Below are 24,868 nucleotides of genomic sequence, written 5' to 3' on the forward strand. Positions count from 1 at the left end.
TATTAGGAGGGCTTTCTAACTTGTCAGTCAATGGCTTTTTTGGGGGAGTGTGGTATGTGCTAACAAACTCCAGAAAGAGAATACAGAAGACCTGGGATCAAGAAATTACATAAATGCGAAATCTCCTTCCCTTTGGACAAGGAGTCCAAAGGGGAAGGGCCTGCAGAACCGTCCACTCAGCCCGGACCAGCAGCCGTGACACACTAGATGCTTTGGCCTCAGCCTTGGACCTTTCCAGTTTTGTAGAGCAGAAGCCTTTGCCAGGGCAATGCTTGGGAAACAAGCAAGGGCATCCTGGCTACTCTTTGAGCCTCCTGGCTAAGAAGGCCTGCCTGCTCTGTGAGTTGCTGCCTCCCCCCCCACTTGGGCCCCCACTGCTGTAGGGTCATTGCAGTTAGGAACCTGCCAGCCCCCTTGGGCCGAAACCCTGGCCTCATTTGGTCAGTATTCCTGCCTTGACAATCACCTCTCCATTAGTAATTTCTCTGTGGTCAGCTTTGCCCGTGACATTCAGGATGCTCAGGGGCAGTCAAGCATAAAGTACTAATACTTGGGGTGTGCAACATTGATCCTGGTCCAAGTCAAATGGAATTATGAAAATCAGTGAACTATTTAAACAACATCACATTACACAACACAAGCCCACATACTACCACTGCACAAGAAACATTTTAAAATCCCATTTGGATGATCCGCTGTTCAGGGTCATCTGTGTCTTTTCTCCTCTCCATTGTCACAGATAATCAAAGCTGGATGGGTTACTGGCTTAGCTACCTGTACGTGGCTGTCCTCCATCCTGCCAAATTTTGCTTCTGTTTCTGTTTCTCTGTCTCTCAACTCAGAACAGAATTTCTATTTCCACCTTGGGGAACAGTTTGTACCCTTTGGCCACAGAAGGCGGCAGCCTCCTCACCTCAGAGAACTGCAGGACTCTGACCTGGACGAGAATAGTAGGTCCAGTTTTGTGTTCCTCAGCCTCGAAAGGACAAAGGGAAACTCGAAGGAGGGGTCAGACTGGCTAACACATTGGGGGATAAAAGGGAAAGAAGTCCGATTTTGTACAGAGAAGGCCGTAAGCAGGATTAGTTACATTATGTAGGTTGGGAAATTGCTCATTCTTTTCTGTGCAGGTAAGAAGGGACAGGGGCAGTGTCTTGCTGGGGACTGCTGCTCAGCACCAGAATGGGGTGCTTCAGGAGGAAAAGGTACTTTCTCTCTACAGACGCTTTTTTGGTCAGGAGGGTTTCAGCATCATCCTGGCTGGACTTGAGGGAGAAGGAAGAAATGGCTGTTTACTCTCCCTTTCTATCCCCTTTCCTGCTACTGGACAGGAAAATCTCGCTTCCCAGACTTCCCACAGTCACTCTTGCAATCCCATATCCTCCTCTTTTTTCTGGAAGGCCATGGGGGTAGTAGTGGAAAGAACACCAGTTAGATGCTCGAAGACCTGACTCGAGACCCAGCCAGCTAGCAATGTGAACAGGGAAGTTATATCTCTATCTAGGCCTCAGTTTCCTCTTTTGTAAAATAATGTCTAACGTCTCTTTACTCTGTCTCTATTGGATCATTTTCATCAGTGTACAAATATACTGTTATTTCTGTCACGAAAACCACTCCTTCTGTTTACTCCATTCCCCCTGCCCCACGTCCATTTTCTCTGCTCCTCTTTAGAGCAAACCTCCTCAGATGAGTTCTCTTCTTCTTATATTCATCACATAATTTATTACAATCATGTCGAGGTAATCATTTACCTTTGAAATCAAATTTTAAAAAGTTACCACAGATCCATAAATGATGCCAATAGTTTTGACCCAAAGTTTGGTTAAATAACCTGGTATTTCATTTTAAGCTTCTCCCAACACAGTTGAAGAATTTTTTTTTTTTTTTAGTTTTTAGTAATTTTATTTTATTTTTCATCATAATAAGTCTAGTCTTTAATCCCTATCCACTATTTCACCCATCCCCTCTCCCACCTCACCTCTGGGAATGATCAATGTGTTCTCTAGAGTTAAGAGTCCGCTTCTTGGTTTGTCTCTCTTATTTTCCTTGCTCATTTGTTTTGTTTCTTAAGTTCCACATATGAATGAGAATGGTATTTGTCTTTCTCTAATTGACTTCTTTAGCTTAGCATTATACTCTCTAGCTCCATACATGTTGTTGCAAATGACAAGATTTCATTCTTTTTGAGGCTGAGTAATATTCCATTGTATGTGTGTGTGTGTGTGTGTATCTTCATTATCCATTCATCCATTGATGGATTCTTGATACTTGGGCTGTTTTCATATCTTGGCTGTTGTAAATAATGCTGCTATATCCCTTTGAATTAGTGTTTTTGTATTCTTTGTGTAAATACTCAGTAGTGTAATTCCTGGATCATAGGGTAGTTCAATTTTAAGTTTTGGAGGGACCTCCATACTGTTTTCCACAGTGCTTGCACTCTGAAGAATTATTTACTCACTGTCTCCAGTCTCTCTCCTCTTGGTCACTTTCTTTTATAGTATTATTATTTTTTAAAGGTTCTTTTTTTAAAAAAAGATTTTAATTTATTTATTTGACACAGAGAGAGAGAGAGAGACAGAGAGAGAGCACAAGCAGGGGGAGCGGCAGGCAGAGGGAGAAGCAGGCTCCCCGCTGAGCAGAGAGGCCGATGGGGGGCTCGATCTCAGGACCCCGGAATCATGACCTGAGTCAAAGGCAGATGCTTAACTGACTGAGCCACACAGGTGCCCTTTATTGTTATTATTGAGATATAATTCACGTACCATAAAAGTCACCATTTCAAAGTATACAGTTCAGTGGCTTTCAGTGCATTCACCATGTGTGCAGTCATCACTACTACTTCTAGAACATTCCAACATCCCCAAAGTAAACTCCATCTTCATTAGCAGCCAATCTCTATTCCCTTTCAGTCCCAGGCAACCACCTGCCTACTCTCTGCCTTTATGAATTTGCCTTTTGTGAACATTTCAAATAAATGAACCTATACAATACTTGTCCTTTGTGACTAGCTTCTTTCATTTAGCATAATGTATCTGGGGTTCCTCCTTGTTGTCCTGATGAACATTGGTTCTTCAAATTTCTTGCCTATTATGAGCAACACTGCCATGACCATGTGTATATCCATTCTCTTTAAACCATCTCTGCTCAGGCTTTTGTCCCCCATGGAGTCATAGCATCAGCTCTTCTCAAAGTAGACAATAATGTCCACAGTGCTAGATTGAATGGTCAATTCTCAGTCCTTGTCTTACTTCACTTATCTGGAACATCTGACACAGCTGGTCACTCCTTCCTGTTGTACTTGGTTCCCAGAACACCCTACTGTCCTGCTTTTCTTCCTATTTCATGGATTGTCCTTCTTGGTCTCTTGCTGGTTTTCAGTTGGAAGTCTAAATAGACTGATTATATCCAGAACTGAACTCCTGATCTCCCACCCAGTATAATGCACTCCTTGTGCAGTCTTCCTTGTGTGGATAAATTAGAAAGTCTATCATCCAGTTGCTCAGGTGAAAACATTTGGAGTTATCTCTAACCCTCTTTCTCTTCACTCCACATCCAAACTATTGGTTAAGTCCTGATAGATTGACTGTCAAGATATACTTAGAATTTTACCACTTATCACTGCCCCTACTCCCTGGTCTAAGTCACCATCTTCTGCCTGGAGTATTGCAAACCTCTCCCCTCTCCACCAGTGGGCTCCCCTGTTTCCACCATACAGTCGGATGTCTTCAATACAGATGGATTCTTTAAAAATGTAAGTCGGATTCTGTCACTCCTTTACTTAAAATCTCCAGTGGTTCTACATCTTACTTCAGAGTAAAAGTCAAAATCTTTACAGAGGACCACAAAGTCCTACATGAAGTAGCCCTGGCCACTTCACTGATTTTATCTCCCCACTATTCTTACTCCATTCCAGTCATAGTGGCTGCCTTAGTATTCCTCCAACACATCAGGTTGGCTCCTGCTTCAGGGCCTTTGCACTTGCTATTCACTCTATCCGGAATGTTCTTTCTCTTCCCTCCCCATAGATATCCATATGGTTTACTCCCTCACCTCCTATAGGTATTTACTCAAATGTCACCTTCTTTTATTTTTTTAAAGATTTATTTATTTATTTGACAGACAGAGATCACAAGTAGGCAGAGAGGCAGGCAGAGAGAGAGAGAGGAGGAAACAGGCTCCATGCTGAGCAGAAAGCCCGATGTGGGGCTTGATCCCAGGACCCTGGGATCATGACCTGAGCCGAAGGCAGAGGCTTTAACCCACTGAGTCACCCAGGTGCCCCAAATGTCACCTTCTTAATGAGGACTTCCTTGACCATGTACCCAAAAGAAAAACCCCTTCTGCCTCACACTATTGTTCTCCTTTACCCTGCTTTATTTTCCACAGAACTTAGTACCATCTGAAATTCTGTACATTTTACTTGTCTCCCTCCAGTATAATGTAAGCTCTATAAAGGTAGAGATTTAAAAACAAAGCATTTTTTTTTTTTTAACATGGTAAAATCTTTTTTTTTTTTCTCATTTTATTTTTTTCAGCTTAACAGTATTCATTCTTTTTGCACAACACCCAGTGCTCCATGCAAAACGTGCCCTCTCCATTACCCACCACCTGTTCCCCCAACCTCCCACCCCTGACCCTTCAAAACCCTCAGGTTGCCCCAACCTCCCACCCCTGACCCTTCAAAACCCTCAGGTTGTTTTTCAGAGTCCATAGTCTCTTATGGTTCGCTTCCCCTCCCCAATGTCCATAGCCCGCTCCCCCTCCCCCAATCCCACCTCCCCGCAGCAACCCCCAGTTTGTTTTGTGAGATTAAGAGTCATTTATGGTTTGTCTCCCTCAACTATCATATGATCTCCCTGATATGAGGACATGGAGAAGCAACATGGGGGGGTAGGAGATAGGAGAAGAATAAATGAAAAAACAAAGCATTTTTTAAAAATTTTAAGTAGGCTCCACACCCAATGTGGGACTTGAACTGATGACCTTGAGGTCAAGAGTCTTAAGCTCTACCGACTGAGCTGGCCAGGTGGCTTGAAGGTAAGAATTTTTATCTGTTTCGTTCACAGCTGTACTGCCTGGCACAGAGTAGGTGCTCAGTAAATATTTGTTAAATAAGTAAATGGATTGGTTAGTTTTGCTTTTTTTCTCCTCTAGCTTTATTGAAGTATAGTTGACAAATACATTGAATATTTGTAAAGTGTACAGTGTAATGAATTGATGACTAAATGAATGAATGGTTGAACTGCCTATTTTGAAAACTAGTTAATACTTCAGCCATTTCTTGTAACTTGACTGAAGTTAACCATTAGCTTCAAAATAGTTGTCTAATTTCATCTGTGATGTGATCTTGCATGAATTTTTGAAAGATATTCTCATTAGAAACTATCTTTCTTCATGGTGGTATATTTAAAAAGTGGGGCTCTTGAGTCAGACTGTTGGGAGTTTGCAACCTAGACATCTGTGTGAATCAGGACAAGTTAAGCATTCTGTGCCTCTGCTTCTTCATCCATAAAATGCCATACCAGGAGCAACTATCCCATGTTGTTATTTTGGGGATCTAATAAAAATTGTATGTAAATCACTCAGGCTGCTACTTGTCATGTAGTAAAGCTTCAGTGAACAGTACCTTTTATTACTCTTATTAAGATGTAAGTTTTCAAACAATAGAGTAAGACTTGCAACAGAAACAACTGAATACATATTTCTAAGTGAAACTAAAATAGCTGTCCAGCTTTATTGTATGAGTGGCATTTCTTTGGGAAATGATCCAAAATGTGAAGATCGATTGTTTTGTCCCTTTCCTCAGGAGGCTTTTATGGGATTGGACATATCCTCTTCATATTCTCTGCACTCTCGCAGAATACTCATACCAGGAACCCCTCATACTTAACATTTCTACTCGTCACACTTTTCAGCTTTAATGCCACTTTAGATTCTGGGTTCAGATTCCATAGGTTATCTTCACTCAGTACATTGGTTAAAAATTCAGCAATTCCCTTTTGTGGAAAAGATGCTTGTCAAGTGGTGGCAGACCAGCTTTCTAAATGAGTTGACCTGAAAACAAGGTCGTCCATGCTTGGAAAAGCAAGGACAATGGTCTCCTTCCATGTCATGACACTTTGTAGTAGCTTGCTGTCAGACACACCCTGTGTTAATTCCCAGTTAAACAAAGTCATTACAGACCCAGTCTGTGAATGCCAGTCTGTGGCAGATTCTTTGACTTGTGCAGGGAAATCGAGGAAGCCCAAGCCTGTGCAGGAGCATCTTGCTCCACATCTCACCGAAGCAGCCAATGGCATGCAGCCTCTCCCGTTTACACTCCCTTGCCAGGGTCCACTTCTTATATTTTAAATTCTATTACCTCCCACAGCAACTTATACTGAGTTGGGCTGGGCTGGGCTGGGCTGGGCACACATTCATTTATTCATTCATTAAACCCCACAGGGATCAATAAATACTAGTTAAGCCACACTGCTTCTTTGTTGCTTTAGAACTATTTTCTTAGTTTTGTTATTTAAATGAAAATTTACCTTCTTTCCCCAGCTATGCTGTAAATTTCTTGAGTACTTAGGCTTCTACCTCATTCCTGTCTCCTGCAGTGCCACACCTGATCCTTCATTCAGTCTATGTTTTTATTACTATGTTCTGCAAAACGGCTCTGGAGAAATGGGTTTGAACCCTAGGAGTTAGGTAAAATTTTCTCCTTGACTTTTTGGTTTTTTTTATTGTGGTTCTTAGGAGAAAATAGCATGCAACACCCAGCAATTACTAAGCCATTTTCCCACTATAATATAATTTCAAATAAAAGCCTAATAAAGCCTATGTTGAGAATGAGAAACTTACTCGTAAACAGTTGTCCATCCATTTTCATTACTTTTGGTAGCCAAAAGTCCCGTGTTTCCTGGATAGGTCATCAAGGCCAGATTATAGCCTTGGGCTGACACTCTTTTCAGGACTCCATTGCTGCTTATGGTCAGCCAGTACACCTGCCCACCGGGCACCACAAGCCAAAGGGGCATCCCGCCTGCGTCACGGCGAATGTGCACAGAGTTGCCATTGCTGCTGGTAACTGCACCTAAGTCACCTTCGGCATTGTAGGTGAAATTATATACATAGTCCCTTGTTATCAAGTTCAAGGTGTGCAGGTGGGTTCCATTGACAGTGAACTGGTAGAGCTCCTGGTCAGCAGGTGAAGCAATCTCATAAAGGTTCATGTCATTCAGGTGGGCTTGGTTCCTGCTAATGGTACGAATTCGAACATTCCCAAGGTCTGCGACATATAGGGTACCATCAGGAGACACTGCCAAGGAGGACGGGGCTTTCATCTTTGCATCTTTGGCATAGCCACCATCACCTGTGAGAGAAAGACCACAATTTTAATGATTGTCATCACAAGCATTTGTAAGAACATAACCATATACAGAAATCATTGTACATCTAAAATCATTTTAGGAGTGCCTGGCTCTCTCAGTTAGTGGAGCATGTGACTCTTGATCTTGGGTTGTGGGTTCAAGCCCCGCATTGGGTATAGAGATGGCTTAAAAGTAAGATCTCTAAAAGAAAAGAATCATTTGAAAGGGAACAATCAGTGAATCATTATTCTCTGCATTCCCCTCCCTTGTCAAATTTGAAACTTATTCAGAATTCCTGAGTCAGTACGAGCGAAGATGAACAGTGAGATGAAATTATCTCAGTTAATATCAGTTTTGTGAAATCCTCAATCCTGCAGTTCAGTATCTATTATATCACAAGATACAAAAACAGGAAATAATGGAAGCTGCACAGAGTGTGGCTGGAAATCCATGAGATTCATCCCTGTCAGTGCTTGTGGACCTACCTACCTCAGGACTTTCTAATTCTACTATGCTTACAGGAACTTTCTTTGGCTAATTCCCATTGTCACACTGTCAAAGTACACTAAGTCTGTAAGTGCAACAATGATTCAGAACATCAAATTTGATAACTGGAATAAACACTAGATTTGCCTTAGATGAAAGATATAAATTAGCAAAAGAAGTATAAAACTAATTGTCCAGGAAAACATTGGAAATATTGATCAAAAGTAGTATTGACCAAGTTGCTCATTCTTGATTCCTCTAGCCCAAGAAAAGCAAAGGTTAAGAGAATCTTTTGGACCCACATGAGCAGTTTAATAGGACTGCAGGTAGCATGGAGGGATTTCCACATCCCAACAATAAATGTATCTATTGACATTTAGAGGAGTGCTTGTTATCTGGAATATCTACTTCATGTTTTGGGGAAAAGATATATATATATATATATACACATATATATACATACACACACATATATATACATACACACACATATATTTATACATATAATATACTTTTATATATAATATATAATACATTATAATATAATATACTATATACTATATATATATATATAGATATATAGATATATCAGTTGGAAGTAAAGGGCACCATTGTCTAGGAAGAAAATTTTGGACATTATTTATTTTTACTTATTTATTTTTAAATTTAAAGATTTTACTTATTTATTTGTTAAGAGAGAAAGAGAACAAGCAGGCAGAGGGAGCAGCAGGGTCCCTGCTGAGCAAGGAGTCTGATGCGGGACTCAATCCCAGGACTTCGGGATCATGACCTGAGCTGAAGGCAGACTCTTAACCGACTGAGCCACCCAGACCTCCCCGGGCATTTTTCAAACAGTCCAAGTAGTAGACTAATGTCCTGAAAACCCTCCACTGTGGGATTTTATTTTGCCCATGTATCTTCAAAGCAGTCTGCTCTAGTCTCTTTGGGGTTCAGAATTTTTTTTTAAAGTAGGCTCCACATCTAGCGTGGAGCCTAACGTAGGGATTGAACTCAATACCCTGATATCAAAACCTGAGCTGAGATCGAGAGTTGGAAGCTTAACAGACTGAGCAACCCAGGCATCCCTCTTTGGGTTTTAAATAGCAAGCACTATTCACTTGGAAACCAGTCACTTAAGGGAAGTAATTTTTTCCTTAGCTAAATCAGTAAATGCAGGTTTTACCGTGTTTCCTTTTCTCCAAAGTACAAATCGTGTCATGATCTTATATTTATATAGTGATTTTAACTTGAGTATTAAACCTTTGTTATAGTAGCTTACCCTTAGTACAGCAAGGTGATATCATTGAGACAAGTGATATCTCTAACAGATGAGGTAAGCGAGTCATGAGGAGGTCTTGTGGCTTTCCCAGAGTCACTTGGTCAGTTGGTTGCAGAGCAATGACCAGATACTAGGCTATGTGGCCCCAGCCCATCACTTTTTTCACTCACTCACACTAATGTTCACAAATAACACTTTAGTTTTCCTTTTGGCCTTTCTGTTGTGCGTTTTTCTTTTGGAAACAGAAAGAGGGAGCTGGTGAATTGCTAAAAAGGTCATACCTGAAAAACAGTCACAGTTGGGATCAATTTTGCAGTCACAGTCAGTAGGGGCACCAGCTATGATGGAGATCTCTCCGTTGGTGGTGACTTGCTGAATGCGGTTTACTTTCCTCTCGTCTGTTTCAGCTATGAAGAGCAGCCCGCTGTGGGAGACGCTGATGGCCCTGGCTGACTCCAGAGTGGAGTGAATTGCCACCTTGCTGACCAAGAAATGATCGATGCCTGGCACCTGGCAGTGAATGGGGCGCCCTGCAATGATCCGCACGCGCCTGTTTTCAGAAATTTGCAGCACAATGTTGTTATCCAAGACATACAATGAATTGTCCATGGGATTGACTGCAAGGTCTGTTGGCCACTCTAATCGCACCTGCAAAAAGAGCAGAACACACACCATTAGGTTACAATATCTTTCCAGGGGCAGTTTTACCTTGAAAGAAAAATCAGCTTATTGGTTCCTCTGTCTCATGAATTTCAGCAATGTCGGTGTTGTCTGGCAAAGTTGGGGGAGGATGGTTGATCAAATGTTCTGGGAAACATATTTGTCATTTATACCATTTCCAACATAATGAAAATTCATTTTCAATAATTCCAGAAGGATCTCCTAGAGCAGTGTTTGTTTCAGAGTGTGATCTCCAGACCACCAGCAACAGCATCACTGGGGAACTTGTTAGAAATGCAAATTCTCAGACCTCAACCTAGACCTATTAAATCAGATACCCTGGGGGTGGGACCCAGTCATCTGTGTTTTAATAAGCCTTCCAACATGTTCTGATGCACACTCAAGTTTAAGGACCAATGTTCTAAGGCTTCTGCATCACTATGACATACAGATCTCTTTCACTGTCCTATAGATACATGGAAGAGCAAAGTTATAGAGGCTTCTGGAAAATACAGTGCCAGAGTAACTTGATGATTTTACTGTAACAGCAACCTTTTGGGACAGAACCTTCCATTAGCACAGACCTAGCATCCATTTTGTGGAATACTCAGGCACTGTTTATCAGCTGGTGAAGTGGAATCTTAAGTCACAATGCATGGCCACCTGGCTTGACCTGCCTCACTCCACATCTCTCTTTTCTTGCTAACAGGTGAATTTGTTCTTTCATTGAATATTTGCTGAGTACCTTCTTTGGGCAAAGACTTGTGCTAGGCTATGGGCATTCAAAAGAATGCCGTCACACAGCCTCTGCTTTCAAATGACTCATGGTCTAGTGGAGCCCTCGGAAGGGCCATTAGGCAATTATTCTCCATGTTATGAGAAGGAAGCAGTGAAGAGGGTATAAGAGCACTTCACGAACATTAGAAACCATGAGGCAGGATATTCTCAGAGAAGATACTACCTGAAATGACCAGTAGGAGAGAAATTGAGTGAAAATGGGGGGGCGGGTAGGAGCAGCATTGAAAGCAATCACAGGGAGAGAGAACAGCATAGGCAAAGGTCCAGAGTTTGGAGATGGTGTGGCCCACTGAGGTTATTACAAACAATTCAGTGAGCATAATAAACGCTGAATGTATGGGAGCAGTAGGCAATGAAAATAAGGAGGTTGTCAGTGGCTAGGTATTATGGGCTGAATTGTGTTCCCCCTAAATTCATGCAACCTGCTATTTGGCAATAGAACCTTTAAAGAGATAAGTAAAATGAAAAGAAATCATGAGGGTGGGGCTCTAACATAGCAAGACTGGTGTCCTTATAAGAAGAAGAAGAGACACCAAAGAGACACCAGGAGTGTGTATGCATAGAGAAAAAGCCCACGTGAGGATACAGTAAGAGGATGGCCATCTGCAAGCCAAGGAAAGAGGCTACAGGAGAAACCAAAGCTGCCAACACCTTGATCTTGAACTTATAGCCTCCAGAACTGTGAGAAAATAAATTTGTCTTTTTAAAGCCATTCAGTCTATGGTATTTAAAAATAGATTTATTTATTTTAGAGAGAGAGAGAGAGCAAGCAGGAGTGGGAGGGGCAGAGGGAGAGGGAGAGAGAATCTCAAGCAGACTCCATGCTGAGCAGGGAGCCCAGTGTAGGGCCCAATCCCACAATGCCGAGATCACAACCTGAGTTGAAACCAAGAGTCAGAGTATTTTGTTACAGAAGTCCTAGCCCACTAATACACCAGGTAATGTGCAGCTTTGTTCTGATGGGTGGGAGAGACCACTAAAGGGCTTTAAGTAGGAGGGTGACATATCTGGGTTCTAGAGGAATCACGCTGGCTGCTACTGAGACGATACTAGTAAAGGAGGCAGGAGAAGAAGCAGGCCTGCAGTTAGGAGGCTTGTGCAGTGGTCCAGGTGTGGTATGAGAGTGCCTTAATTAGGATGGTAGCAGTGGGCATGGAGGGAAGAGATGGATTTAAGGCATGTTAAGGGCAGTTAGAATCAAAAGGACTGCTGTGTGTGAGTGTGTGTTGTATCTTGGGTCCAGTGTTGTGCTAGGCACTTGGGACACATATGCCAAGCAAACACAGCTTCACTCTAGTTCTTTTCTGGATGTAGTGGTCAGCCCAGTACCTGCCTTGACATCTCAACAGCTATTTTATCACTGGGCACTTCTCAGGGAACTGTGTTCCACACACTCTCTGCCCCACCACTCACTCACTCTATACTTTACAGCTCTTCCCTTAGGTTGGACAAAGGCAGACAAAGCTGGCCCATTCCTGGCCAGCTTAGAAACAGGAATTTGGCTACTTTTCTTGCCTTGAGTGAAAGCCCAAGGAAACATTCAGTTTTTTCACTGAATCTGAAAGTCTGAAAACAAGATCTGGACTCCCACTACACTGGGAGGCCCACTCCATCCCTGGCTGGAAGAGGCCTTACTCTTAGTAACGAAGTGCACAAAGGCCATTGTGAGACAGGCCTTCCCTTTCATTTTGCCTCTTAATGGAGGGCAACTGGTGATGTTGTAATGAAGACAAAGGTTGTCTTTGGCCTTCCCCCTGTACCACTTGGTGCTTTCTCTTCCTGTTTCTGAGTGTCTCTCCCAGACACCTAGCAACCTCATCCTGCCCCCATGTCTCTGCATGCCCTCGACCTCCATCCAAATAGACTGGCCTTCCCTGGTCAGCACCATATGCCTCTGGGCAGCTAGGAATTTGAATACTAATGGAGTATAAAGCTGAGCTGTGTTATGCATGTTCTACAGAGCCTTTCAGACCAAGGCCATTGGATAAACACTAAACACCAGCTTTAACAGCTCCCAGAGCAGTTTGCTGTGATGTGTTCCTCAGCGCGTCTGTCTGAGGCCTGTGCCTGTCAGCGCCCTGCCACCAAGATGGAGAGGGAGAAGGAGAGCCGCCGCTGTGGAGGGTGCTGCCTCCTCCACCATGAGCCCTTGTTCTGGCCTTCCATACACACTGCCTCTCCCGTACAGCAGCTGTCTGTGTGCGCGGGTCCTGTGGAGCACAGTCCCCCAGGAAATAACCTGGGGCTGGCTGAGGAAGAGGAAATGAATTTATTTCAGTACAGCACTCCTATTTTGATCAAGTCTGAAGTCAGTGACCCAGAAAAAACAAAGCTGGCAGAAATGACGTTCTAATTATCTCCATTTTGAGAGCTGAGGCCAGGGCAGAGGCCGGGGACGGCACACACCTGGCAGGAGTCAGAGAAGGACATGTTTTGGACTCTGTTCTCTGCTGTCAAGGCTGCCTCTGAGATAAAGGCTGGTAGTTGGAAGATAAGCTGTTAAATTCTTCAACTCACCCAACCTGATTTAAGTCAATACTGTTGGTGTCATGTTTATTAGATTTAATATTGCCTCAAAAATACACTAGCTATTGTGTCTGTTTGTTTTCTTTTCCATCAAATAAGTCACCCTCTGGCAGTTTCCTGTGACTAAAGTGGCCTTTGTGCTTCTGAAATACTTTCTGTACTAGCTACACAGAATCCCTTTAATTCCCATTTGATTTGGCTGGGCAGCTCGTCTATGAAATCTGCTCAAATGAAAGATGTGTGGCTACTTAGCAATCCAAGGTCTGCCTTTTCAGAACCTGGACATTTTCACCTCCCTTAGGTTGTCAGTTCCTTTTATATCCTTCTCGTGTTAAATACTCCCATTTCTAGAGAATTTTTCAAGGAACTGGTGCTTTATAGCCACACAATAGAAACACTATATTTACTACCAAGGCATTTCCATGACACACAACATAATATATGGAACGGAATCCTTGAGCTGATTCTGGCAGTCAGAATTAGCATCTGTTAGTTGCAGACACCCTAGAATTCTGAGTTACTAAGGTAAGGCTATGGTTAATCCCTGAGGGTTGCTGGCACTTGTCCACATGATTTCTGGGGACAAAGAAACATTTCCTTTGGGGGTGGTAGCAGAAAGAGATGGAACAGCAGGCAAGTTCTGGAATCTCTGCTTGGTGACCTGGCCTGCAGGCAAACCATTTGGCCTAATTTGTGGTGGTTGCCCCACCTTGTAAAAATACATTAATTTGTTTGAAATGTCAAAATATATTTATGCTAAACTGGCATTAAAGGTCATTGGTGTAGCCGCCGGCTGGGGGGAATTTGACCATCTCCCAACAATGCGCCCTGAGAAATAACCCTGAGCGGAAAGGAGCTCTTGGTCTGGATGTCAAGCCTTGACAGCACTATGTCTTCCTCTGCTAATTGAAAATGTGCCTTGAAGGGACTTAACTCTCAGGTCAGCCATTCCTGTGGGTGGTTTAAAGATCCAGCTAATTGTGACCAAAGCTAACAGTACATAAAGCAGGAGAGTCCTATAGGGGAAAATCCATGTGTAAATGCAGTATTTACATATGAACCCTCAGTTACACTAAACTAGAAAATTCCTCAGTCATAAACTTAAACTTAACCCCCACTGTCGGCACAGACCATAATTTGTATACTTGGGCTCTTTCTAGCAGTTCGAAGGTTAGTTCCTTCCTGTACTGTGTGCCACTGTAGGCAACAGAGGTAACTATGAGTGTCTGGTTTCCTCAGACGTGGCAGTCTCTCTGTTGGAGTTACTGGGTGGATTAAATGACATAGTGATCCTAGGTGCTCAGCACAGTGCCTGGACAGAGTAGGGGATGGTAAATGGGATTAACATTAATAATGGTTTCAAAGTCATAGACCTTTAGAGCTAGAAGGGATCTAGTCCATGTACCATTCAACACAGTGCCCTTTCAGTTCTGTTTACCAGACTTCAGTTGTCGACATAATGTCTTTATGAATTTTGCCCTGCCCATACCACCAGCATTGTTATTGACTTAATATTTTCTTTAAATTGACTTACTTTTAAAGTATAAATAGGGGGACGCTTGGGTGGCTCAGTTAGTTAAGCAGCTGCTTTCGGCTCAGGTCATGATCCCAGTGTCCTGGGATCGAGTCCCACATCGGGCTCCTTGCTCGGCGGGGAGCCTGCTTCTCCCTCTGCCTCTGCCTACCACTCTGTCTGCCTGTGTTCGCTCGCTCTCTCTCCCTCTCTCTCTCTGACAAATAAATAAAATAAAATCTTAAAAAATAATAAAGTATAAATAGGTGCCTCCTCTTCCTTTGAACGGATACTAATCAATAACACCTATACAATTCCAGGGCCACCCATCTGAGCCTTTAATAAAAGCAACTACTGTTTATTGAGTGCTTCCCGTGTGTCAGGCTCTTTGCATGGATTATTACTGTATATGCTTAGAGCAATCACTTGGGAAAGAAACAATTGATATAACCATTTCTGGATATGTGCTCTTAGCCCCTATGCCATCTGATTCTTCAGCTAGCAGAGTGGACACACTTCTTCACATTCTCCTCACCAATTCTGGCTTCCCCTTTACCTTGTTTGAATTCATCTAAGGGTTGTTCTCTTTGGCGGAGAACATCAAAGCTGATTAGAAGTTGAGTGATTTGTCTTTGTCTCTGTTATTTGCCATATTTCGGTTCAATGTATTGTGGGTGCCTACTCTGTGCCAGGCACTATTATCAAGGGAAAGAAAACAGGTCCTTGCCCTTGATTAGTGCACAGTCAAGGCGGGGTGTGGGGAGAGGCAGATCCAGAAACAGCTCATTTCAATATAATGTGGTTAGGTGCCACGACAGATGCATGCCCAGAGTGACATGGGAACACAGGGGAGGGAGTTTGGGACAGTAACTTCTAGAAGAGAAACGTCAGCTTCATCTTGAAGGATGAAGCTAAGGTACTGAGAATGAGTGAAGCAAAGTGGGAGAAGTGATTTCAGCAGAGGGAAAAGACTGAACGAAAACGGGAACATGAAAGCATATGGGAGAGGGGGAAATAACGTGGGTCTGGGTTACTAGGGCATAAAGTTGAAGTAAGGTATAGAGCGGTGATAAAGGATGTTTAAATGTTTGCCAGGGACAGAGTTTAAATTTCTACCCTGAGGCATGATTGTCATTTGGGGTCAGATCATTCTTTTTTGTGGAGGGTCTCCTGTGATCGTGAGATGTTTAACAGTGTCTCTGGCTTTTATTCACAAGATGTCAGTGGCACCTCCCCCTAAACTGTGACAACAAAAATGTCTCCAGACATAGCTAAATGTTGGAGCAAATCAGTTAACCTGTCTGAGCCTCAGTTTCCTCATCTAGAAACTGGGTACAATAATAATATTTTCTCTCAAGCATTTATTACAGGAATTGAAAAAATCTATATAACGCACTTAACATAGCACCTGCTATTTATTTATTTATTTTTATCACAGAACATGTCTGAATTTCTTCTGGTTCCTGTCTGACTATTGCAATATCCTCCCTCTTGGTTATCTCATGAACTTTGGAGTTCACTCATATAGTAGTCATGGTCTTTCAAAGTTTCCCTTGCTTCTATGTCACCAGCCATTTCCCCCCTGCTCATTGATTCCATTTCTTAAGAATCCTTCTAAGCTATGTGTCTTCCAAGAAATTTGGCTTATATAGGGGTATATTACTTCACATACATAGCAGCCAATTTCATGGCTAATATTTTACCTTATTCCTTGGAGTCCCCAGTTATTTGTAACAGGCTTCTTGGTATAATTCCAAGTGCAGAGCATGCTACTTTAATTATTTTCCTTTCTTCTACTAATAAATATCTATTTTAGGCATTATGCTAGGCACTAGGGAGCCAGTCTAACCAAGACAGACTGGGTCCTACCTTCACAGAGTTTATAGTCTTTTGCTGACTTCCTTTCCTTTATTTTCTGGTACCTACAAGGGGTTGCTAGCAACACAGAGTAGTAGACTATTTCTGTAGCATTCCATCCATTTCAAGAAATTGACTTTTGTGGAAGAGCCTCAGAAACATATATCATGACTGCTACTATACAATTGCCACCAAGTGCTCATAACTTCTTTTCTCAAAGTTTGTGCTGCAGAAACCAGTTGTTTCCCAAAAGGCTCCTTCTCCCCATCCTAAACATGACACTTCTAATCTCCATCCTTTACATTTTCAGCCTTATGGCTCATTTGAAAAACGACTCTGTTTGATTTTGATCTCTGAGGCCTCTTCAGTAGGAATTTCCAGGAAATGTATGATTATCTCTTCTGTAGTATGCCAGCCCTGGGGAAGATACAGTGACGGGACTGAGTGCTCGCTGCCAGGTGTTCTGCCAACTCCATGTTAGATTTCCCCATGCTTCTAAAAGCTGACAACTCCAGATTGTTAGCATCATTTTTTGTCAGTTTTCAAATGGCCTTCTCATTTCTTGACACTGATACTGTCTGAGCTTCTTCAAATTTATAAAAGAGGGAAAAAGCTGCCTGGACCAAGTTTGGTTTCCTGCAGTTGGAAAGCATGATGACGACTTTGAGAGTGACGGCACTTATTGATCTTGCTTTTAAAAAGTGGAAATTATTAGAAGACGAAATACACAGGATTACATGGACTTGTCAACTAGCAAATTATTTCCCATTTTCTCAGACCCACACTCTTGTGTATCTCTGAATAGCAGCTGGAGAGTTTGAGGAACCTCTCAACCTTTGGTCACACACATCAGTGTGGTCTGTCTTCATGGCTGCCCAATCAGAATAACAGACATTTAAGTCACATTATTCACTACAGATGAATAGTCAGGATTAATTTAATCAAGAGGTACAATTGGACTGATCTTTAAAATCATTCTGCTGCCAAGCCTACAGATTAAAATTACATCTACTCCAGTGTTCTTAAAATGTTTTGGTAGTGGGGGAACAAAGCAAAGCAAAACAAACAACAAAAAGCTTCAAGGCAGTCCTGGTGTATTTCATCTGTTAATAATTTCTACTTTTTAAAAGCAAGATCAATAGGGGCCATCATTCTGAAAGGTGTCATTTTGCTTTCCAGCTGCAGAAAACCAAACTTTCTCTAGATGGCTTTTATAAATTTGAAGAAGCTCAGACAGTATCAGGATCAAAACAAAATGCTAAATTTATGGTTACTATGATGCCTGTGGCAGAGACTACTAGTTCTAGGCCTACCCTATCATCCATTTACTCTTTCTTCCTTAGTAGTAAATTCCCATTAAAAAAAAAAATCTGGGCACACTGCGGTCTACAATAGAAGATATTCCAGTCTTATTTGCAATTCTCTGTAGCCATGTGATAAAGTTCAAGTCAATAAGATGTAAGAGGAAGTGTGGAAGTATCCACACATTTATTTCATTTGTATTATTATTTTTTAGAGAGAGAGAGGCAGAGGAGGGACATAGAGACGGGGAGAGAGAATCATAAGCAGGCTCCATGCCCAGTGTGGAGCCAGACATGGGGCTCGATCTCATGACTCTGACCGGAGCCAAAAGCCAGAGTTAGATGCTTAACTGACTGAGCCACCCAGGTGCCCCATCTCTTTTTAAAAATATCCACTTTTAAATTGATGCTTTCAATGGCTATGTAAGAAGAGCTGACCCAATTGGAAGGGGTCTCTTTTTGATCTTCCTTCCATTCTGTAATATGAATATATTTAAAAAAAATTTTTTTTAAGATTTTATTTATTTATTTGACAGACAGAGATCACAAGTAGGCAGAGAGGCAGGCAGAGAGAGAGGAGAAAGCAGGCTCCCCGCTGAGCAGAGAGCCCGATGCAGGGCCCGATCCCAGGACCCTGGGACCATGACCCGAGCCGAAAGCAGAGGCTTTAACCCACTGAGCCACCCAGGTGCCCCTGTAATATGAATATATTGGCTGAGATTTTTGGCAAGTGTCTTAGACCATGAGGAGTCAATGAAAATGGAAGCTATGCGTTAGGATGGCAGAACAGAAATACAGAAGCCTGGGTCCCAGATGATCTCATGGAGCTGCCATCCTAGTCCTGCACTATATACCTCTAGTCTGGCTGCTGTTGTGCTTGTGTCACTGTTATGTTGGGTGTTGGGTTTCTGTTATTCTCAGTTTAATCTAATCACAATGAAAAAACATGTTCTGTTAGGTTTTGTTTTTGACCAGTGTTACCGACTATACCATTATAGTCAAATGGTTCTAACAGATTTCTAGTTCTATGTCTCTGGGTAGATCACCGGTGTTTGCAAAATTAAATTAAATTGAAATACATTAATGTCTGAAAGTGACTGACACATATGGCAAAGTCCACCAGGGCAGCCCTTTGTGTGGGGGATGACTAATTGCTTAAACTTAGTGATTAACCTCAAGCATTCTTGAATACCCAGTGCCCCATCTTTGGGTACTTCAAGCTGCTTCCAGCTTCATGACTCATTCAGATCCAATGCTTCTTTATTATACTGTAAATATATGTTTGCCTTCCTATGTCTTGTGTGAGGTCTGTGAGTCCTCAAGGGCAGGGATGTGATCTCAATCATTTTTGTATTCCCAGTATCTGGCATTACAGTTGGCAAATGTTTGTTGAATGAAAACACGAGTGCCTCACTGACTGTAATATTTTCAGTTCGTGAAAGCATTTAAAAATTATGAAATGCAAATAGGTTGTAAGAAATACTATTTTTCATCAACATGTTTGAGTCAGTAAATCTGGGTTTCCCAAGACCCACAGAGGTTAGTGTAAATTGGCGTATTTCCTCAATCTTAAGAAGTGCATTTCCTACTTCTTTCATATTTTAAGTTTTCTGAAGTGAGAATGTGTCTTATTAATCACTACATACATTTAATGGAGCATTTCTCCCCTACCATCCCAAGCTGTGGAATTGATGCTATGTCTTACGATCCATGGTGTCTTAGAATTGAGGTCATATGGCATTTGCATTTTGGTCTGTGCACTTTGGGGGTCCCTGGAATTCTTTCAAGAAGGTCTGTGAAGTCAAACTGTTTTTAAAATAATACTCTTCCTTTTATACTTTCTCATGAGTGTACAGTGAGTGGAGTTTTACAGAGGGTATCTGTGGCTAGCATATCTTTGTGTTAAAAAAAATTCACAGTTTTAATTTTTTTTTAAAGATTTTATTTTTAAGTAATCTCTACACCCAACATGGGGCTCAAACTCAAAACTCTGAGATCTAGAGTCACATGCTCTACAGACTGAGTGAGCCAGCCAGGCGCCCCCACCATTTTAATTTCTAATAAGGCAAATATTGATAGATAAAACCCACATATAGAGGAGTTCTTTGAGATCCCCAACAATTTTTAGGAGTGCAAAGGGGTCCTGATGCCCAGAAGCTTGAGAATGGTTATCCTAGAGGAAAGAAACAGTGAATGAAGCCATTCTATTATATAAGAGTTTCATTCAAGCTCATTAAGAAAACAAGCATGTGTCCCTTCCAAGATGGTTCCTGGGGCCATAAGCTCTGTCCAAAAGCACACTGACAGAGTGGCGGAAAATCTGTACTTCCTCTAGAGACCCAAGGCCTGATGGGTGCTATAAAAGTTTGTTCTTACAGGCTCCCTCCGAGCAATCAGCACGTACACACTCTCTCTGAGTCTGCTGTGTAATTGCCACTACCTCATCTTAATAACAGGCATAATTGCTCTGAGTTTCCGTCGACCCTTTTCTGCATCTCCTCTCTGAAGCCTCAATTTTGGAAATGGCACTTGTGAATACACAGAATGTTTAACCACTTCCAGTTTTCAATTTACAGTCAAAGTCATCTATCAGCAGGAGATGAAGGCCCAGTGTGAAAACTACAGAATGTCCTTCAGACTGCACAGCTAATTTGTTTGTAAATTTGATTGTTATTGTAAGAAGAACATATTGTACATGATGCTACTTGCCGATTTACTATTTGTATCTCTCTGTATCTTGGGTTTTACCATTAAAGTCAAAGAACTTAACCCTTTCAGCACTTCCACGGGTAGGGAGAGACATATGAAAGCTTTACGATTTTTCCCTTGAGTCTCTGTTTCCTTTTCATTTTACACGTATTTATGAAATACCTACTGTATATTCAGACACGCATGCAGAAGACAAGACAACTAGGGAACAGTCCGAGGTATCATGGGATAAAATGTGAGGGAGGTGATGAGGTCATACATTCTGAGTGAATTCAGGCAAGAGAGGACCACGTGGGTCTTCACACAATGAGAAATGAGGCTCTTATCCTCCTGAGAGCCAAGGCTTTGCCTGCAAAGGAGCCAAGGACTTAGAAGAAGCTCCTGGAGTCATTCTGCAGTTTCTTCCTGCTGAGAAGTTGCAGGAACTTGTCTGTTGCAGGTTGTTAATATTATAGTATTGGCTTGACAGAACAGACCAAGCTTCCAATTCCCTTTGGCATCTAAAGCAATTTACAGGCCAGAAGTATGACTGCACAGCTTTTATGAAATGGTCTGATTTCATTGATCAGCCACTCCAAGATTATGTTTTCATTTCTGTAGCTATTGCTAAGCCTTCTTTCTGGTATAATATTCAGGAAGGAACTATTAAAAAATTGTACCATGGAGATGTTAAGATATAAGTGGGCAGGGTTCTAAATGGGAAGAGAAATATCACAACTCATGATGGCTCTACTCAAAAGTTCATTTCAAGTTAGACCAGCATTCCAGAGATTGTCTCTCTTATCTTAACTCTGTAATGTTTCCAAATGATAAGGATACTAATAAGAGCAGATGGCCTAATGAACATTTAGAGGAAAGATTTAACTGGTCCTATTTTCATTAGGCCTCCAGTGTGCTTCTGGGTTTTGCCCACCACTTCCCTGTGTGTGATACAAAACAGCACGCACTCAACAGATGGCCCAGCTCAGGCTTCATGCTTCCAGAACTCTGGAGACTGGCCACCTGACCACTTACCATGTGTACAGAATCATTTAAGGAAGCAGGCAGGCTACAGACTTGAGTCTGAACAAAAGCAAAAAGTGGTGATGAATATTGAGTATCCAAGCTTCAACAAAAGGGGAGTCAGAATCATTCTCGCAAACATGCCGAGTGACTCTGGTTGAGGTTTCCCAATAACACACTCTTATGGATTCAGGAATGATGAAATCCTCTGTGGCAACCAGTCCATTCCAATTAATGTTTCATCCAAACTGTAAGCATATCTGAGTAACTCTGGCAACAACAATGACATGGAAATCTAACACCTCATTGCTCAGTGTGCTCGTTATTAAGCTACTGTCTCAAAGCTCCCAACTCACCCCGTCAGTTGTTGTTTTGTGATGCTGGGGCTGGGACTCAGCTAACTGCATTTCTCTACTGCCAGCTGAATTTCTGCTAGGTCCTGACAGTTGGGGAAATAAAGCGACTCTGGAAAGCTAGAGGAAGGAGAAGGGACTTGTTCCTTCTTGCTTCCTTTCTCCCCCAGTTAGCATGGCTGCAACAGTAGTTCTTCACCCCCATGGCAGTAGCTGACTCTTCTTTAAACTCCGAGAATCAGTCTCATCATGCCACCTCAGAGGCACCAGAAGCAGCTGTCTGGCATTCCCTTCTCAGAGGAGTGGGTCTCACCTCCACAGAGCAAATCTTCCATCTTTCTGGGTTCTGACAACTCCAACCTCTTTCGTTTGTTTCCTTAGCCTTAGAGGTGGTGGCTGATTCCTGCAGATATTATTTCAACCTTTTTTCTTTTCAAAAGATTGTTTATTTATTTATTTATTTATTTGAGAGAGAGCGCAAGCAAGAGTGAGTACGAGCAGAGGGGAGGAGTAGAGGGAGAGGGAGAAGTGGGCTCTCCGTGGAGAAAGGAGCCTGACTCCGGAGACTCTATCTCGGGACCCTGGGATCACGACCTGAGGCAGATGCTTCACCGACTGAGCCACCCAGACGACCCTCATATATTTTTTTTACCCTCTAAAACCTGTGCAGCCCTTTCCTGATATTAAATTCTCTCTGTTAAAAAAATGTGATATATTTTTCTGGCTGGATTTTGACTGATATTCACAGCCTGAAGCCCCTTACAAGGAGAGAGGAAGAGCAATACCCATTGTAAGCTGGTGGTGAGAGAAAACTAGTAAAGGTGAACAAGAACTGGGAAGAACCAGAGAAGTTATTAACTACTAGCATCTTCTGCATTACCTTATTGGCCTGTGAAGCTGCCCTGTCCAGAAAATATGCATAAAAAGTAAATCCACTGTGCTTGGACTCTAGGTAGTTGGTTGTGATTAGCTTTACCCGAATGTTTATAGCAGCAATGTCTACAATAGCCAGACTATGGAAAGAACCTAGATGTCCATCAACAGATGAATGGATAAAGAAGATGTGGTATATATACACAATGGAATACTATGCAGCCATCAAAAGAAATGAAATCTTGCCATTTGCGACGACGTGGATGGAGCTAGAGCGTATCATGCTTAGTGAAATAAGTCAATCGGAGAAAGACAACTATCATATGATCTCCCTGATATGAGGACATGGAGAAGCAACATGGGGGGGTAGGGGGATAGGAGAAGAATAAATGAAACAAGATGGGATTGGGAGGGAGACAAACCATAAATGACTCTTAATCTCACAAAACAAATTGGGGGTTGCTGGGGGGAGGTGGGATTGGGAGAGGGGGAGCGGGCTATGGACATTGGGGAGGGGAGGCGAACCATAAGAGACTATGGACTCTGAAAAACAACCTGAGGGTTTTGAAGGGTCAGGGGTGGGAGGTTGGGGGAACAGGTGGTGGGTAATGGGGAGGGCACGTTTTGCATGGAGCACTGGGTGTTGTGCAAAAAGAATGAATACTGTTACGCTGAAAAAATAAATAAAATGGGAAAAAAAAAAACAGAGCTTCTCTGACTCTCTGGGACTGTCATATTGCTGTCATTATTCTCTAGAAACTTTTCACTCTTGTGATTTTTTTGAGGAAGATTTCATGATAGATCATGCCACTCTCCCACATGCCTTTTTTGGAGGCAGAATTCTATACTAAATGGTATAGAAGGTTGGCCCCTGACAACATTTCCCATGTACTTAGAGTTTACTTATAAACAATAACATTTGCTTATAAGTAAAAATACATTTATTACTAAATATCTTTTTTATATTCCCTCTTGCTAGTCTTCTTGTCAGACATTGGGATTGCTCCTTCAGAATCTTCTTCTTATGTATCTCAAGATAAACTTGAGTCTTTTTTTTTTTTATTGTAAAATAATTTTATTGATGAGAGATGGAGTCCAGAGTGAGTTCCAGGCAACAAAGGAAAAAATTCCAATTCAATTGGTCCTATAGCATTAGCTTAGGATTTGTTTTTTGTTATTTCTGCAAAATAGAGGTTCGCAAATTCTCGAGGAGCCAACGTTTCCTGGGTACTGGATTATATGCAGAAAACCAACCCGCACTCAAACAACAACAAGAAGTAACAGCCCTGATTTATTGTGTTTGTCTATTTCCACCAACTGTGTGTTGACTGTCTCAACAGCTGGGGCCCCTTGGTAAATGTTTTATATGTCCCTATGCTCACTTTTCTGAATATACTAACTTTTGCATGGGAAGATGACACTCCTGATGACAGTTAACAGAAATTTCTCTGAATTGTGTTTCCATTTAACAAAGATGGGTTGGCACCGATTCATACACTTTCCCTTTCCATAGTTAATAGGGAATGGGGCTACATTCAAAGGTATGGTCTGAAATATAGTTAGGCCAATTGGCTTACATAAGGACTTAGCCTAGGATATTGGCTGTATAGCCCTAGATGTTAGCCACTGAATTTACCAACCAGATAACTCTGTATCTTAGAGAGTTTCAGGTTTATTTCAGGTCATGGCGCCTGCTGAAGAAATGTGTGGAAGACTGAGTGGTTCAAAAGTAGTTTGCAAGCTTTGCATCTTGTGACTCTCCCTGAACTTTGAAGATGCTTTTCCTCTGGTGCTTAATAGTTTTAATAAGAACTAACGTGCCATTGTCCTTTGTGTGGAAAGAGGACACTGCTGAGGGAGTTTTATTTATGTGATAAATTACGTTTTCGATATAGCATTGAGCACGGTACTTGACTTTTATTTTAAGGCCCCTGACAACTCTGCTATTTGCTTGTGTGCAGACATTTCAGCAGAATTTGGATATGCTGGAGTTGAAGATGTTGGCCTGCTGTTCTCCACTTCTTATATAAACAACCCGAGCTGTCACTTTGGAGGGAGCAATGCAAATATCTTTGATAATAGGTTATTATTCCCTGATTGTGATTTTTCCTTAGAGGTGCAGCTTGAAAAATGCAGTTAAAAAATGAATTTGGATAAAG

General features: G+C 42.0%; 1 protein-coding gene across 1 annotated transcript in view; it reads right to left on the minus strand.

Annotated features, from left to right (window-relative positions):
* Positions 1–24,868, minus strand: part of TENM1 (teneurin transmembrane protein 1) — an 811,134-nt gene that overhangs the window by 36,579 nt on the left and 749,687 nt on the right. Inside the window, exons 27-28 of the mRNA XM_045995540.1 lie at positions 9,399–9,765; positions 6,844–7,354 (exon numbers count right to left, since the gene is read on the minus strand). Coding sequence (XP_045851496.1) covers positions 6,844–7,354; positions 9,399–9,765 — 878 coding nt within the window. The remainder of the gene's footprint in view (positions 1–6,843; positions 7,355–9,398; positions 9,766–24,868) is intronic.

This window comes from Meles meles, chromosome X (genome assembly GCF_922984935.1).
Source record: "Meles meles chromosome X, mMelMel3.1 paternal haplotype, whole genome shotgun sequence".
NCBI lineage: Eukaryota > Metazoa > Chordata > Mammalia > Carnivora > Mustelidae > Meles > Meles meles.